This window comes from Saccostrea cucullata, unplaced genomic scaffold (genome assembly GCF_032062105.1).
Source record: "Saccostrea cucullata isolate Sc308-1 unplaced genomic scaffold, CSIRO_AGI_Scuc_v1 ctg1020, whole genome shotgun sequence".
In the NCBI taxonomy this organism is placed as follows: domain Eukaryota; kingdom Metazoa; phylum Mollusca; class Bivalvia; order Ostreida; family Ostreidae; genus Saccostrea; species Saccostrea cuccullata.
In genome coordinates, this window is record NW_026931054.1 from 188,062 (window position 1) to 204,378 (window position 16,317).

The 16,317-nt window shown below is 34.2% G+C and overlaps 3 protein-coding genes across 3 annotated transcripts; 1 reads left to right on the forward strand and 2 right to left on the reverse strand.

Annotated features, from left to right (window-relative positions):
• Nucleotides 1-239: 239 nt before the first annotated feature.
• LOC134231193 (uncharacterized) lies at nucleotides 240-2,481 on the forward strand. Its single transcript, XM_062713114.1, has 3 exons — nucleotides 240-648; nucleotides 853-1,035; nucleotides 1,962-2,481. The coding sequence occupies exons 1-3, from the start codon at nucleotides 618-620 to the stop codon at nucleotides 2,141-2,143; spliced, it is 396 nt and encodes a 131-aa protein (XP_062569098.1). The 5' UTR covers nucleotides 240-617; the 3' UTR covers nucleotides 2,144-2,481.
• Nucleotides 2,482-2,794: 313 nt separating this feature from the next.
• LOC134231204 (progesterone-induced-blocking factor 1-like) lies at nucleotides 2,795-10,429 on the reverse strand. The gene is made up of 15 exons (XM_062713124.1): nucleotides 9,724-10,429; nucleotides 9,403-9,522; nucleotides 9,138-9,271; nucleotides 8,924-9,032; nucleotides 8,460-8,641; nucleotides 7,699-7,824; nucleotides 7,312-7,410; nucleotides 5,497-5,662; nucleotides 5,138-5,288; nucleotides 4,879-4,969; nucleotides 4,468-4,570; nucleotides 4,240-4,370; nucleotides 3,955-4,039; nucleotides 3,389-3,562; nucleotides 2,795-3,009 (listed from the first exon to the last, which is right to left on the reverse strand). The coding sequence occupies exons 1-15, from the start codon at nucleotides 10,282-10,284 to the stop codon at nucleotides 2,914-2,916; spliced, it is 2,328 nt and encodes a 775-aa protein (XP_062569108.1). The 5' UTR covers nucleotides 10,285-10,429; the 3' UTR covers nucleotides 2,795-2,913.
• A 3,057-nt stretch (nucleotides 10,430-13,486) lies between these two features.
• Nucleotides 13,487-14,440, reverse strand: LOC134231197 (uncharacterized). The gene has a single exon (XM_062713116.1). It carries the CDS (start codon nucleotides 14,438-14,440, stop codon nucleotides 13,487-13,489), a length of 954 nt encoding a protein of 317 aa, XP_062569100.1.
• Between the last annotated feature and the right edge of the window lie 1,877 nt (nucleotides 14,441-16,317).

Consider the following 16,317-nt stretch of genomic DNA (forward strand, 5'->3'; position numbering starts at 1 on the left):
TTGAGAGCGGATTTAACTGTATTTGCCTAAACCCGGTATAAATTGAAGTTACAGCAGAGAAAATATTGACACGGATTTCTTTTATTATAATAGTCTACGTGCAACTCCAATCAATGGATGGCCAGAAAATAAACCTGTAAAGGCTCTTTGTTCTAAATGTGTATTTACATAGCAAGGTTTGCAAATGAGCCTGGAGCGCAGCAGCGGGTTTGACAATATACATGTACAGAAAGGGCTTCTCGGACATTGTATTGACATTTGTTTGTCTGTAAGCGCACGGTGTGGATATGTTCACTTAAAAAGCCATAAATCTTATAAAGACCAGAATCATTTAGCGCCATTGTTTGATTTACCCCGCTTATGATATACTGTAACTCTTTTTAACAACGGGTAAACAGTTAAGTTTTAAAATCCTAACATTTAAGCCGTTTTAATGTGCTGGCAATAAAGAGCATTAGGACTTAGGTGGACCTTTTAATTCCGCGTCAGTTTATAAATCTTTGGTTTCGGAAATGTGATCTTTTACTTACCAGATTTTTTTTTTAAATTACTATGTCGGATCGTTAAAACTCGTGGGTAAAATTACAAACGCAACCATTTTAATTATCGGGGTAGAAATGGTCATAAAATTCCCCGACATATCAAGAGGTAAGTAGATTTGATTTGTAATCTTGCAATTGTTAGTTGCATTTAATGTTGTGCATGCATATTAAAAGATCAATTTTAAAATTATGAATTATAGAGGTGCATTGACTTGTTTTCATTTTTATAAGAATTCCAATATTTCTTGAGCACTCTTTTTAAGGAAATGTAAATTGATTTATTAATTTGATTAATTTATTTATTTCCCAGACAGATCTCGGCTATTTCTAGAGACCCGGCGGGGCAGACAGCGCCCGCGGACGGAGGAGACTTTGGTTATCCCAGGAATATTTAGACCACCAAGTGTTCAAGTAGAAATTAGGAAATTTAATCTCTATGGCAACCTTAGGAAATCGAACACGGAAATCCATAACACGCTACCTTCTCCAGAACGTAAGTTTCTCCTCAGATGAAAGGGGGGGAGGGGTACATATGTAATCTTTTCTTTGCATTAAAAGTTTATGTGAACATGTATATTTCACCCTGAATTCTTTATTGTAGTTGTATTAAGTTCTAAAGTTAAGGTGTATTTAATCAAAGTATGATACTTTGTTTTAACTGATATGACTAGTATCTGAAGTATACTTATGTGTTTAGTATCCTTTGGCCCAAGATAAATGCAGATAGTATGTATTCCGCTTTAACGTTATCACCATTGAATGATTTTCTTACTTGTCCCTACCGTTTCAGTTGTCTGATAATTCTTAAAATGTTCAATAAATTCACACAAAATGAACTGGCACTTAAAATGTTTTATCACGAGTTCTAATCCCTGTTTTCAAAAGATTAGTAAAAAATATCGAATTCCAATGTGTCTTTATGTAGTCAATTCTCTTCATCAATATCTGGATGAAAATATTAATACCCAAGAAGTCTAAGGCAAAGGAAGAGGCACTGCAATATAATTGAATTTATGGATCTTCTCAGGGACCAAAATAATACTAAAATTTTAACTAAGGAGAGGAATGTACATAACAGATTCCCCCTAAATCAATAACAGGCCAGCTTTTGTGTGATTAATAGACAGAAAGTGTCGGAACAATTGAGGAAGATTAAAGCAATCTATAATTTATAATCTTGTCTTGGGTTTTTCAAGAGGTTTCAGGCATTTTCATCTGCATTTATATTAAATAGCAGGCACCTTTCCCCTAAGTTAACCAGACATAGGTGGGATTTAACTTATTACATTGCCCTGAAGTAATGGTGCTTCACTGAAATTACATAATTGTCAATACTAGTATTGAATTTCATAGACATGCATCTCAATCCATTACACTAGATGTTTAAGGTTTATCTTTCTATTTTTGTTTTTGTTTCAGTAATAGAAAGAGAAGTCCGATATATAGCATTTGAAGATGAAAGGAGAAACAAAGCTCAACAAGTGGGATATAAAGATTTTTACAGATTTTTAACACCAACCCTTAAACACAGACCACCACCTAACATGAGCCATTCTGAGAAGATGGAATCCACCAATCATTTAAACCCTAAAAGTGCTTGACTGTAAAATTTAGAGAGTTTACTGTTTTATTCTAGTCATTTACAGACACAGGTCAACATTTTTGTTCACACACCATTAAGAATGGCTTTTTGTTTGTTATTTTGTGTTAAGTTTTTGTGGAAATGCATGCATCCTATTGTGATCTCAGTCATATTCTTACTTAACTTGACAACACTAATAATTAGTGATATACATCCCATTTAATGGGGTATGACTGAAATAAAATTAACAAGGCACCTAGTCCTAACCACTATCAATTCATCTTACTGTCAAAAAATATCTCTTAGAATACGTGGAAAAACAATACTTTTTTCAGTTACCTGATAAATGACTGAAGAATATACAATATTCAAATCAAAACATGTATATATATAAAAATTTATAAACTTTATTTTTTGTTGAATGAATTAAAAATATAATTAATATGTTGTATATGAATACATAACTATCATTAAAATAAAATCTGGAACATGATTTTGTCATTTGTTCTTCAACCCAAGGTTTTTTCCTCATATTCATAATCGTAGAAATATTTGTTTGATTCTTAACACATTCAAACAAAGACACTCTGGGGCCCTTCTCGTCACATACATGTAATCATCAAAGTTTCTGAATCATTAAAACCATTTTTCCTGGCTCTGCTCATTTCCTGGCTCTGTTCAGTCAATAATTTGTCCTACTTTTCAGTATGGATTTTTTCCTAAGATGTTTTTCCAGACACCAGGGATACTACAGGTACTGTATAGTTGAGTCATCCTTTGTTACTCTGGTCAGGACTTGGCTGTGGCGTAAACTTTAGAGAATTTTGTGGATTGTTCTACATTCTTCTGTTTTAGTTTCTTCGACCAATGAGATTTATCATTTGTCTGAAAAAAAAAAAGAAACTCATTGGTCATAATGCTTATTTGAGTCATCTACCAATAAATATTTTAACACCCCTACCCCCATCCCCCTTTCAAAATGCTTACATTGTGATTTGAAACATCAGTATATTTAGGTTTAACTTCAAGTTAACTAATGAAGCATTGTTGTTCTTGCAGAAGTCTAAAAATTCTGAGTAAAACTTTTACCCCTACAGTAGTCTAACATTAACTTCCTGGGTCATGATTTTAATAGTCAGGCTTTCCAAGTGAATTTGATATTTCATTTTTTACTGAAACGTAAACCATATCGACATTTTTTTACATAAATAAAAATCATGAAAATCTGTAAGCACATGACAAGACACATTAATTAAGTACTTACAACTGTTATGAAGCCAGGTTTAACAACTTCTGGTTCATCATGCAGCTCGAAGGATCCAAACGGTTTGTGTGAGGATGGACTTTTGGGTCTTGCTAGGTCACGTGACTTTGTCTTCTTCTCTCCATACTGACGATTGGACAAGTTCATCACCACTTGTTTCATGACAGACATTTCCTAAAAAGGCAAACAGAATTTTTTTTATTAATTCTTAAAACTACAGAGCAATTCAAACAAAAAATTAATATAGTTGGATAATCATTGAAATATGAGTTGCATCACATATTTTCTTGAAATTTTACTTTGGTATTTGTGCACTTATTTGACCAGAGAAAAGAATTCTTCATAAATGTGTCCAAATGTAGCAATCTTTTCATTTACAAACAAAAGGGTGGCTCTTTTGTAAAGTGACGACTATTAAGTTTATCTTTGCAATTTAAAATGCTTAATAAAGGGAAGTAACCCAACCCAACACATAATTATACATGTTCCTAGCCAACATTGCCCAACCAATAGAGTATTTACACCTTGTGTATTTATATTCCAATGAATTTTCCTGGATGACTGACCTCTTTCTGGTTCAATAAGCGTTCTAAATCCAAGGACATGTTGTTTTTAGTCCTGACAAGATCATTTCTCTCCTTTTCAAGTTGTCTGAAAGAAAAGGATGTACAGCACATAAAAAAAGAATTCTAAATAGAGAAAAAAGTTTTTTTTAATAATGCTTGGTATATCTAATAAAGAAAAGAAATTCCAATTTAAATTTTCTAACTTTCTGTGACATGGATGACCACAGACCATTAACAAGTTACAATAAGACGACAGAATTTTAATATCCATAAATATACACTCACTGTACGTCAGCCTCCAAGTTAGCTACGTGCTCTTTCATTTTATTTATTTGTGCATCTCTCTGACGTATACTGTCTATCAAATAATTATAGGGCTGCTGTGCTTGGTCTAATATTGAATTACTGCTTTTAAGCTGAAAAGAAGTAAAATTATATTACTCACTTTACAAATTTATGTATTCATATTATGTTCATATCAAAACAGAACATAAAATACATCTATAAACATACCTCCTCTGCCAATTGCTTTATTTTGGTTTTTTCTCTTTCTAAATCTTGTCGGAGTTGTGTGTTTATCTTTTCAAGAGCCAACACTCTTCTAGCTAAATGAACACTACAAAAGACATATTTTTCAATCTCTCAAAAAAAAGAATATTATGGGAAGAAATATATTTCATATCCTTTTATTAAGTAATATTTTTTCTGAAAAATTATATGTGAATCATACATTCCCTCTCCCTGACTCCCCACTGGGCTTGGAAACATATATAACATTGGTATTAGCCTGACATAAATCCTTGACCATGACCTTAGGCTTTATTTTAAAAACAAATGAATCATGACAATTATCCTACTTCCATATCACCAAGAAAAATATCCTACTTTAAGATGAAGAAGATAACTTCCTGATGGGAAAAATACCTTTGTTCCAGTCTTCTTTTAGATGTGGTAGGAACATTAGCACCATAACCATAGGAAAACAAAACTTTTTCTGCTTCTTGGTCATCTTCAACTGAAATCAAAATATTGAATTATGGTATCTGATTTTTATATTCCTAATTTACACATAAAAAAATTTCACAGGTACCTATCAAAACCTTTGATGCAAACAGGTACCTCCCTCCCCCAAAAATAAAAAGAATATGAATTATCCCCCTTGATTTCTTGTTTTATATCTAACCTTGCGCAGCTTGAAGAACGACCTCATCCAGCTCCTTCTCCACTCGCTCGTACATCTGGATTTTGGCATTTTTCTCCGACATCAGAGCCTCAAGTTCAGCCACTTTTTTATCCATCCCAGCTTGGAGAGTGTAGTACTCCTTAGTTAAAACCTGAAAACAGTCATAATGTAGGAAAAATTGGTAGCTAAGATAAAAAACTTTCCTTAGAACACACACAATCAAATAATTCTTAACTTTTTTGCTACAAGTAGCATGTATCCACCGATATACAGAAATTTACTTTCATATACAAGTGAAAAGATCTAAGATTCATCTATAGATAAAACATAGTATTTATTTACTGTCAATAAGACCTTACCTCCGCCTTCTTTTCTAGCTTCTCTATGTCTAGCTTGGCCTGGCTTAGGTTGCGTAGAGATTCCTCGTGCACCATCTGTAATCTCTCCAACTCAAAACTTTTCAACTTCATCTCATTCTGTAGTTCAGCTGTTTTACTGTCTCCATGCATCTGCACTTGACGAAACCTGAAATACACATTGGATTTAGATGGTATACCCCTTTTTGTGTTACCAACTGAAGATCTGTTTTAATTCAGCATGTGCAATCTGATATTATCATGATAAATCAAGTAAAATGGTTACCGTATAATCCCTATTAACCGCCTCCCCCCTATAAGTGCCCCCTTAGGTCTTTTTCAATTGTCAGGAAATAAGGGCCCCCTGTACAGTGATTATAATCATCTAGAATCGTATTAGTATACTGTAGAAGTGGTTATTTACACTGGTTGTTAAGTACGCGATTGTGACCATCAAACATTACGCGTGGGTATAATATACGCGGTCGCACGAGTTACTGAGAAAAATTTACGCGGCCATCGATATCGTAACTAACATCGGGTTGTTCCCCTTTGAAAATGACACAAAAAAAATTACAAACAAACTAAACAAATCAATAAGAATTTATACTGTTTATACTGTTGGATTAATAAATATATAATGTCGATGGGTACAGTCAAATACGGTGAAGTGTGAACAACTGGTGTACGCTTTATTGTAATTATTAACGCAAGCTCAAACTTCAAAGTGAAATCTACTTACCTGTGTCTAGGTGTCGAGTTTTTACAATTAATTTAATAGGTATAATTGTAGTGACCTTGAGTTTATTTAATATTTTGGACTAATCATTTGAAATTGAGAAAGCTAAAAACGAATATACAAATGAAATGAAAATGAGTATCGATGTTTTGAAGCTTTAAATAATTGCGTGACGTTGCTTTAAAATATTTTATATGAAGATGCGTTTTTCTTCGCACTAGTAACATAATAAACAGATGTGCATTACCGCTAAATTCTATCAATTAAAATTACAGTTCATTACCGCTACTCGGACAATTACGTTTTAGCACAGTTTGTGATATATTTATCTATTCACGTGCGTCCAATACCAAGATAAAAATACGAATGGTTCAACCCGTCTAACAGTATAAGTAATAATCTAGAATTATTCCAGAAGATTGAAATTGTGACCATAAGCGCGGGGGTATTTTACGCGGTTTTTAGCTAACCGCGTAAGTAGTGTAAATTTCCCCCACGCGTAAATAACCACTTTTACAGTATCTGCCAAAATTTGAAGAAACTGAAAATGAAACCTGTCTATAATCCAATTTCTCAGTGGAAAATGAATCATTTAGCTTAATTTGGGTTGATTATCTTCACTTAAAGTAAAGTTAAACATTATTTAAGTGGTTCTTTGAATTTATTTCTTTTTTCAAAGATTTTTTGAAGTTAAAATATGACATTAAATATTATAAAGAGAATACTAAAATAACCGCCCCCCTTTTGCAATTTTCTAGGTGCCCAGGGCGGTTAACAGTGATTATACGGTACATCATTTTTCTGGCTCCCTACTGCTGGAAGAAAATGACAGATATATTTTGTCTGTTACATCACAGATGTCCTCTGTAAATTCCTTTTTGGGAAATGAATTTTCTTACAACTACATTACTGAGTACAGAATTCTTTATTTTCTTAAATTCAGTCAATTTATATAAAATTCTTTTTTTTTGTTTCATAATTTCCATGAAAACATTCTCTGATACTAAATTTGACCCATTAAGTAAATATATTCCACAAAAATTTGTACCAAATAACTTGCATCAACATCAGTAACTTACTCTGTGAGTAGCTGTTCATATTTTGTTGACGTTTCTCTCTCTGTTGCTATTGCTCTGTCTTTCTCAGATATCGCCATGTCTCTTGCTTCTCGTAAGTTTCTGCAAAAATCAAAATGTGTCAATACCAATATCACAGTAGTTCTATTTCCCCCAAAACAGATGTCTAGTGTAAAAATATCAATATCAAAACAGTAAAACTTGTTTAATGTGAACATGGATATTGCAAATTCACAGATATAGCTAAGTTATCTTGGATCCCCAGCTATATAACTTCAACGAATTCCTTATACAGATATAACGAATTACGGATATAGTGAAGTAATTTTCTCAGGTCCCAAAGACTTTGTTATAACCGAGTTTACTGTAGTTCTATTTGTGTATAAATACCTGTTTTCTCTCTCGTACATCTCCTTAGTGCTGGTGCGAAGTCGATCAATTTCTCCATTTGTTTTCAGTCGAATTTGTTCAAGTTCTTCTCTTAGCTTATTTTCATATTCTGTTTTATACTGATCCCTTCAAAATAAATGTACAACAATATCACAAGACATTCTTACTTTAAGAATCAGATTTTTTTTTATTGCAAATAAAATTTCAACTTTTTTTCCCCAAGTCCTTGCTTGTTACTTTTTTTCATGGTCACTGGTGCAACAGCACACTTTTTTTGATTGCATACCCAAAGATCCTCAAGACAATTTCAATACAGATACAATTAAAAAATCATAATGTTGTATAGCTGTTCTTAAGTGGGTGTAAAATTTGGTATTATGCTTGCTTAAAGGTATGCCAACAATATTGGCATAAATCTGATAGAATTTTTGGCCAGACACAGTAGTTCAAAAGAGAGTGATTCAGGTACTATAGATACATCAAGAAATGCCCAAAGCAGTAATTTTTCAGCAAAATAGAATTGAAATCATGAATTACCAAAAATAATGAATTAAAGATCCAACTAAAACATCTGTAAGTGCAGAAAAAGGAATTTTGAAACTGATCAAAGTTATCTTTCTTGTTATTAGTGCGGTACATGTAAATTAAAGTGTTTAAAATTTTACTTTAAAACCACTAATACAACCAACTTTAGAACCCTTATTCTCCAGCATTATCCATTATAATTCATAGTACACCATTTGATTTGATGCGTTGTTTACCTTGAGGACACGTATTTCTCGTACATCTCCTCCCTGGCCCTCTTGGCGTCCTCCAGTTGATGACCAGACTGCTGGACCTTGTCCTCGGCATACGTACACCTGTTTGTCAGGTCAGACACCTGCTTTGTCAGGTACTCTTTGTCCTGCTTCAGCAACGACAGGGATTGCTTAGCTGCAGAAAGCTGAGGAGAGAAAAAATATGTGCAAGGGGTTAATTTTACCTTATTTAATACATTTCTAACATATATTCATGAAAAAAAAAATTCTGGTGCAAAAGATTCTTTCATATCTCAGAGTACACTCAATATTTTGCAAGTTTATTCTGAATTCTGAATGAAATTCCCTTTTACCGGTAATTCTGGTGCTCATTTTCTCCCTTAGACAACAACTCTTTCAGATAGTACCTACTGTATACGCAAAACCACAATAAATTTCTTAATGATATATATTGTCAGAGTTTATACCTCACTATGTAGATCATCCCTCTCCTTGGTCAGAGTCTGATGAGATCCTTCTAGTACTGACAGTTGTCGCTGAATATCTAATCGATCCTGCTCTAAACCATCTTTCTCACTAAAGAAAGACAAAAATTATGTGAACATTTCATTTTCTTTGTTTCTAAGTTTCAGGTAATATGCTTAACTCATGCTTCCCAAACTTCTTTAATTTTATACCAACCTTTTGACTCTGTCGTAATTTTCTACTTTGAAGTTATCATGTTTGACTTGAGATTTTGTGTCTGAGAAATCAATCACCATCTTCTGGTATTTTATCCGCAATTCACCGTGTTCTTGGCGCTCTCCATCTAATTTCTACATAGCAACAAAACTTAAGAGTTACTTACAATTATAATGACACAAATAAACTAGATATAGCATTTCATTGTATTTGCAATAAAAAAATCCTTTTTCACTTTTAAAATGGCAACAGATTCCCAAAATACCTCCTGCAACTCCAGTACTTCTTTTGAAAATGACTTATTCTGATCCTCCAAAGTTTTGTTTCTTAACCTCATCTGATCAATCTCTGTTTCCAATGGACGGATTGCCTCAAATAACTTCATCTAAAATTAAAATCAAAGTGTGAAGGATACAAAACTTACTGGCAATAAGATTTTTATGAATTGAAGTTTCTTTTTTTTTATTAAGAATTAATATCAAAATTTTCCTTAAACCTTAAAAACAATGAAGTTATAACTTCTGCATAAACAGGAATGCTTAGTACAACATTTCACTTGAAATCAATGCATTTTTTAAATGCTTACAGCAACATAATCTCGTAGTGATAAATCTTCTTCACTTTGTCCTCTAAGTTCATAATATTTATCTTCTGTAAGAGATAAGTCTCTCAGGGTCCTCCTGACATTCCCGGCTTTTTCTTCCAGACGTTCATTTGTCGCCTCTAAATGTTTCTGCCTTTGGCGAACCTCTTCCATCTCTCCTTTGATCAAATCTTGACGCCTTTTTGACTCTTGCTCCTGAATAGCTAATTGGGATTCAAGACGAGCAGCAAGAATTTGTTTCTGGTGTAATGCATCATTCAGTTTTTCTTCAAGCTCCTCTACTTTGTTCAGAGATTCTGCTTTCATGTTTTCTAATGTCAAGTTTTTCTGAGATAGTTCAATTCTTAAAAGCTGCATGTCGTGCATGAGTTGTTTTCTTTCTATTAGTTGCCGAGTTACTTTTGATTTCCGATCCCTGCGATCCTCTGCATGTCCATTTTCTCTGTCTGGGGAAAGAGTCAAATCTGTCGGAACTGAAGTTTCCAAACTGAGCTCGTCCGATTCCATCTCATCAAATGTTTTGGATAAATCAATTGCCGCCATTCTCCTTCCTTTCAGAGCTTCTGCCTGTTATATCATTGCAAATGAGAGGAAATGGGAAATGACCAAAATATAGTTATTTTACTTGCTGTCAAGTTTAAACCGTTTTGTTATTTATCCGGGTGATTTTCCTTCGATGTCAAAAAGACGCTTGCTTATTCCCACGTTATGAACGCATTGTAAACAAACGTACAAGAGATTCTGATATAAACATGTCAATGCTTGATCTCCTTTCCCGGTTTCGTAAATCGGGCATTTCCGCAAACTCAAAAACCACGAGTTTAGTAAATTATTTCCTACAGATTCATATTTCAGGTGTTATTTAGGCCCGTTTTTTTTTAATTCATTTATAAATGTTTTTTTTTTATGTTTTCATGTTAACCTGATGTACCATAAAAGATAAGATTGATTTTTTTTTTAAATATATAAATGCTCAGCATTCGTTGAAAAAAACATGTTGGTTATTTATTTGTTTATTTATTTTTTTATTTATTTATTTAAGGTATCAGTTTTGTTAGTTATTTAGTTGGTTGGTTGACAATTGGTTATTTAGGCGCCAAGTTATTTTTTTTATTTATTTGTTTATTTTTATTTATTCATTTAATTTTTTAATTTTTACATGTATACGGTAAGAAATTAATATTTAACCTATATCTGTGTTTTATAAATGTTTTTTTATGTTTTCATGTTGACCTGATGTACAAAATACATAAAAGATAAGATTGATTTTGGGGTGATCTATTACAGTAATGTGTAACTGTATGCCGTATACAACCCCCCCTTTTTTTTTTTACTGTTTTTGCTGACCATTTACAGTAAGTTATACATGCATACTCCAATGAACGATAGAAGCTATTTTACAAACTTTTCTTAAATAACAAATGATTCTGAGTTTGAGAATGAAGTTCACACCTCTTAAAGGTGTCGTTAAATAAATACTATCGCTGGACCGAGTGTTTAATGTCAGTTTATGCATCTTAATTCCTGAATAAATTTTAACACAAGAGCCCATTTTTCAACCGATCTATTTTGCTCTTGACAGTAACAAACGATTAAACATTGAAAGTGAATCCAAGAATCAACCATTCACATTTTGTAGAGATGAGAAAAGGGGTTTTAAAGTAGAGGAGCATTATTTAAATTGAGTGCTTCATGAAGCGGGCACCTGCAGAAAAGCACAGATTCACACATATAGCGCCGGAATTTTCACGTATTCCCCCCCCCCTCCCCAAAAAAAATGCATGACATTCATTTTGAGCGAATTAGTCAACAAAAATATCAATTTGCCAAGTAATTTCAACAGAGATTTAATGAGAACTGTCTATAAAATACATGTATATATACACACGATACAAAGAATGGAACATCCAGTAGTGTATCAGATTTTTTTTTTTATTTCATCTCTTCGAAATACAAAATTTTATACAGGAATGTAACATTGTACATGAGGGCGTAAGGAATATTAAGAATGTGCAAGGCATTTAATGTTACATGTAATTTAATTAATTAAAATATATGTTTCCACGATTTACAAGAGTACTTCATATTTTACATCTATAGTATGAAAGGAGGGCATTTTTTAATATCAAAATTTTAAATCATACAGTTTAACCTGATAGCTATAGCAGTATAGATGCGTTAGAAATCTTAAATAATCTGAGACATTATCTGAGACCAGTCTATTTAAAGACCAGCTAGCCCCGTCCATTTTGGGGGTTGCCCTCCTATATATAACTGTACATTAGAGATGAAACAAATGCATGCAAAAGCTTCGTTGCGTAGTGTAGATTGAGTTTGATCATGAGCCTCCGGGTGGGGCGGGGCCAGAGTGGAAAACAATTTTTGACAAACACGATCTTATATACGTAAGCATAGTTGTAGGACCCATCACCATAATTACTGAAAGAATTCTTTTTTACTTTTGTTAACTTTCCATTTCTTTTCTTTTTTTGCTGTTTTTATGTCCCCCCCCCCCCCCGATTTTTAGATATTCCTTTTTGCCCTTTGGAAGAAATATATTTTGCCGAACTTCATTAATCCCACAGTGAGATACCATGCATGCAGTTTATCTCCAGGAATCACATCTTGTTTGCCACAAAACATATTTTACCTTAGATGAAGTTTGTTGTTGTTTTTTTAATCTAGGTAAGTTCCTACTAATCAGTTATTGGGTGTTTATGGAAAATACTGGACTCATTAACACCTTAACGTCATAACAAGAGACCAATGGGCCACATCGCTCACCTGAGTAGCATTTACCATGCTGTTCTTTACCAGATTTACCCCCTGTAATACATATTGTGACCCCACTCTACCCCATGGGTCATAATTTGGACAATTTAAAATCTACACTTCCCCAACATGCTTCCACATAAGTTTCAGCTTTTCTGGTGGTTCTTGAGATGAAAATTTTTAAAGATTTTTTCTATATTATATTTCAATGTAAAACTTGAATTCCCTATCGTGGCCCCGCCCTACCCCCGGGGTCATGATTTGAACAATTTAGAATCTACAATAACTCGGGATGCTTCCGTATAAGTTTCAACTTTTCTGGCCTAGTAGTTATTGAGATTTTTCCTATATCTTTCAATGTAAAACTTGAATTCCCTATTGTGACTCTGCCCTACACTCGGGGGTGAGGATTTTAATAATTTAGAATCAACAATATCTCAGGATGCTTCCGCATAATTTACAGCTCTTATAGCCCAGTGGTTTATGAGAAGAAGATTTTTTAATTACCTCACTCTATATTTTTGTCTTTTTTTTTTTTAAATTATTTCCCCTTGTGAGGGGACTTGACCATTCACTCTAGGATGCATTGTACAAAGATTATTAAAATTTGCCCAGCGGTTTTTGAGAAGAAGTCGAAAATATGAAAAGTTTACAGACGGACGGACGGACGACGGACAGAATGTGATCAGAAAGCTCACTTGAGCCTTCGGCTCAGGTGAGCTAAAAATTCACAATACTTAGTGATGTTTCTTAATGCGCCCTAGACTTCTACACCCCCCCCCCTAAAAAATCAATCAAATTACTCAGAAATACAGAAATGGCTTAACAAATTTTATTAACTTTTGTATGTTAGTTGAATTTTACAGAACAAAAGCAATCATTATAATCACATAAATAAATGCAAAAAAATTAAACAACTTAAGATTTAAACTTAAATGTAACACAATATACTTCGTATAATATAAAAAAAAAGTCACAGGTATGTGTAATATTGTTGAATAGAAGTTTCACTCCAATGTCCAGAGTTCGGGTTAATACAATCTGTTCTTCCCAAGAATGCCTGTGGAAATGTAGGTAGTTTGGAGGATTCCCGATATGGTTCTATGCTGTTAAACTTTTGTTCCCTTGATTTTGAATCCTCGACTAAAAGTGAATGTGCTGGGTGATACGTCAAGTGACCAACATTTTCAGAAAACGCCACCTGTGAAGAATTATTGGGTGACCAATGTTCTTGTGCGTATTCGGGAATACGGTTTTCATTGAGATGGACGGCACTATTCCAGACACCGTATTCTGGGTTTGGAGACCGAGGGTCACTTTCGGAGCTGTCTCTACTGGAATCACTCCACTGTCCAACGTTCAAGAAGTCGTCCAAATCATTGTTACCGAGAATAGAGTCCAATGTATCCGAGGAAAGAGTGTCTAGATCCGGGACACGATTCAGCGAATTCAGTAACTCATCATCAACCGACATTAAAGATTCCATCAGGTTGTCTCTATGTTCAAGCTTTGATGGCTCCAAAAAGAAGGATGGAGGGAGATCTCGCTTTCGCAAGGGCACTTTAGATCCACGAGTGTTGGTACCGGGATCTGCACAGCATTTTTCGTGTAGAGTTCTTGGGTCAAATAAAGCTTGAAGGGATTTCATTTGACGACCAGTCTGTGTGCTTTCCTTTTTAACGAATCTGATTTGTTGACTTCCAGGTGGCGCTCTTCGAGAAGTATCCTCTTGCTGAACATTTCCGCAGCCCTTCAACTGTTTCTGGAGGTACTTTCGATGGTTGACTTTCCTCTTTGACTTGGAAGGTCTATCTAGTGCCATTTTTATATTACAAGAAGCGACATCCACAAAATTCAGCAAAGAACTCGTTGATTGGTTTGATTGTCCTATGTCCAGTACCTGGGGGTTTTGTACTTGTCCAAACATCCTGTGATCCGGGTGCTCGCTGTCTGCATCAAGTTGTAGAATGATGCGAGGAAGTCGTCCTAGCCCTGGTAGTTATATTTACAATGAGAAACCACTTTTATACATAATTCCCTGATTGTAAGGAAATGTTACCTATCGGCAATTCAAATGAGAAATCGCTGTTTTTATTGCCACATTGATAGAAGCGATGCGGTGAATGGCCAACACTTCTTTTACGGTCCACAGGGAACACTCAAAGGGGCTCAGTCATCACATGCGTGAGATCGCGCTTAATCCTCCCCATTCAAGGGAGGGATGCACCGATCTGAGGGCGCATAAATCGGGCTTTCTTTTCACCATTTATATGCCCGTGCTCCAATGTGCCGTGGAATATAGATGGTCCACCCTTTTGACCTCTTTCAGTTGACTTAATGATGGCCGATTCAATCAATCAAATGTTGTTTAAACATTATGTCTGCTTGACGGACGTAAAAAGAAGACTGCGATATTGTTCCCTTTATATTTTTCAAGTTACTGTATTTTCATCCCTCAAAGAGTCAATAGAATTAAAGATTTTTTTGAATACATGTTTTTAAGAAGAACATTTTATGATTTTGTTTACTCTATATGGCTATCGACACCTGGCTAATGTGAAGTTGAGCCGACGAGACACGTTTTTCAGCAACTGAGCTCTGAACTTTGAAAAAAAAAACATTAGAATAATTTTTTCTGGGTTGGTTAATTTTAATTAGAGATAATTTTCCTCTCTGATTGGAAGAATGTTATCCAATATTTATAAAATGGTAGCATTTTATAATCCAATAAATAAATCCATCAATGAAATAAATTAATAGGCATTTAATTACATATAGTTTTATTTTCTTCTCCTCTAAACAGGTGTTTATAAAAGAGCCTTCTTTTTTATAAGGTTTTAAGCCCAACAAAACCATAATGATATTTGTGTATTTTAAAGAGAAAGTTTGCAATTTGTATTAAAAATATGGAAACTGAAGAGGTGGAACCACGAGCCTAGGAGGAGCAAACATCCCTTTGACTGATCACACCATTCGTGAGCCCCACGCACTATAGTCAGACAAACGAAACATTCACTTGTCAGATTTAGTAAAAAGCAAAGACATAACACTTGGTATATATATGTCAGTCAAATAAAGGCTGACATATATGATTGGCTGTATTGTCAACAAGGTCATTATACGACCACGAGGTTGTTGAAATTCTTATAACATAAATCATTTTCTACTTGTTGAATTATTCGAACTATTTCTGTACGCGTAATTTATTAAGCAACCAGTTTCGAACACTTTTTTTTTATTTATTTAAGGAATCACTGTTTTGTTTGTTAGGTTTTGCAAGGGCATCAATAAGCCACGTAGTATCGTTTTTGAAAGTGGGGGGGGGGGGCATCCAGAATTTTTTTTTTACTTACCTGAAAAAGTTGACAAGCAAAAAACAAGGGGGTTGTATTTCGTGGGGGGTGGGGGGGGTTAGAAGCCAAATTTTTTCAATGCCAACTTCTTTCAGTTCCAAGTTGGGGGGGAGGGGGTCAACCAGCCTTTCAATGAACATTTTCTATAGCATAGATACTGTTGGGAAAAAAGTGGGGCCAGGCCCCCTGTTGCTACGTGCCTGTCAATGATTGCTGGAAAAGTGGTATAACTTGCACTCGTGGTAAGGCCTCTTAGCTTCTGACTTTTCGCTTGGAGAAATTTACATCTCAGTAGAATTATCAAGAAATTAAATAAATTAACTTTCAAAAAGTTATGGAAATATTGTTAAAATGGTGCATAATTCTGACATGTATGTTCAATATTTTACATTGTAGATTGTAGTTGAAAATACTTTTTGACTTTTGAGGTCTGCTACCAGTACATCTCTGA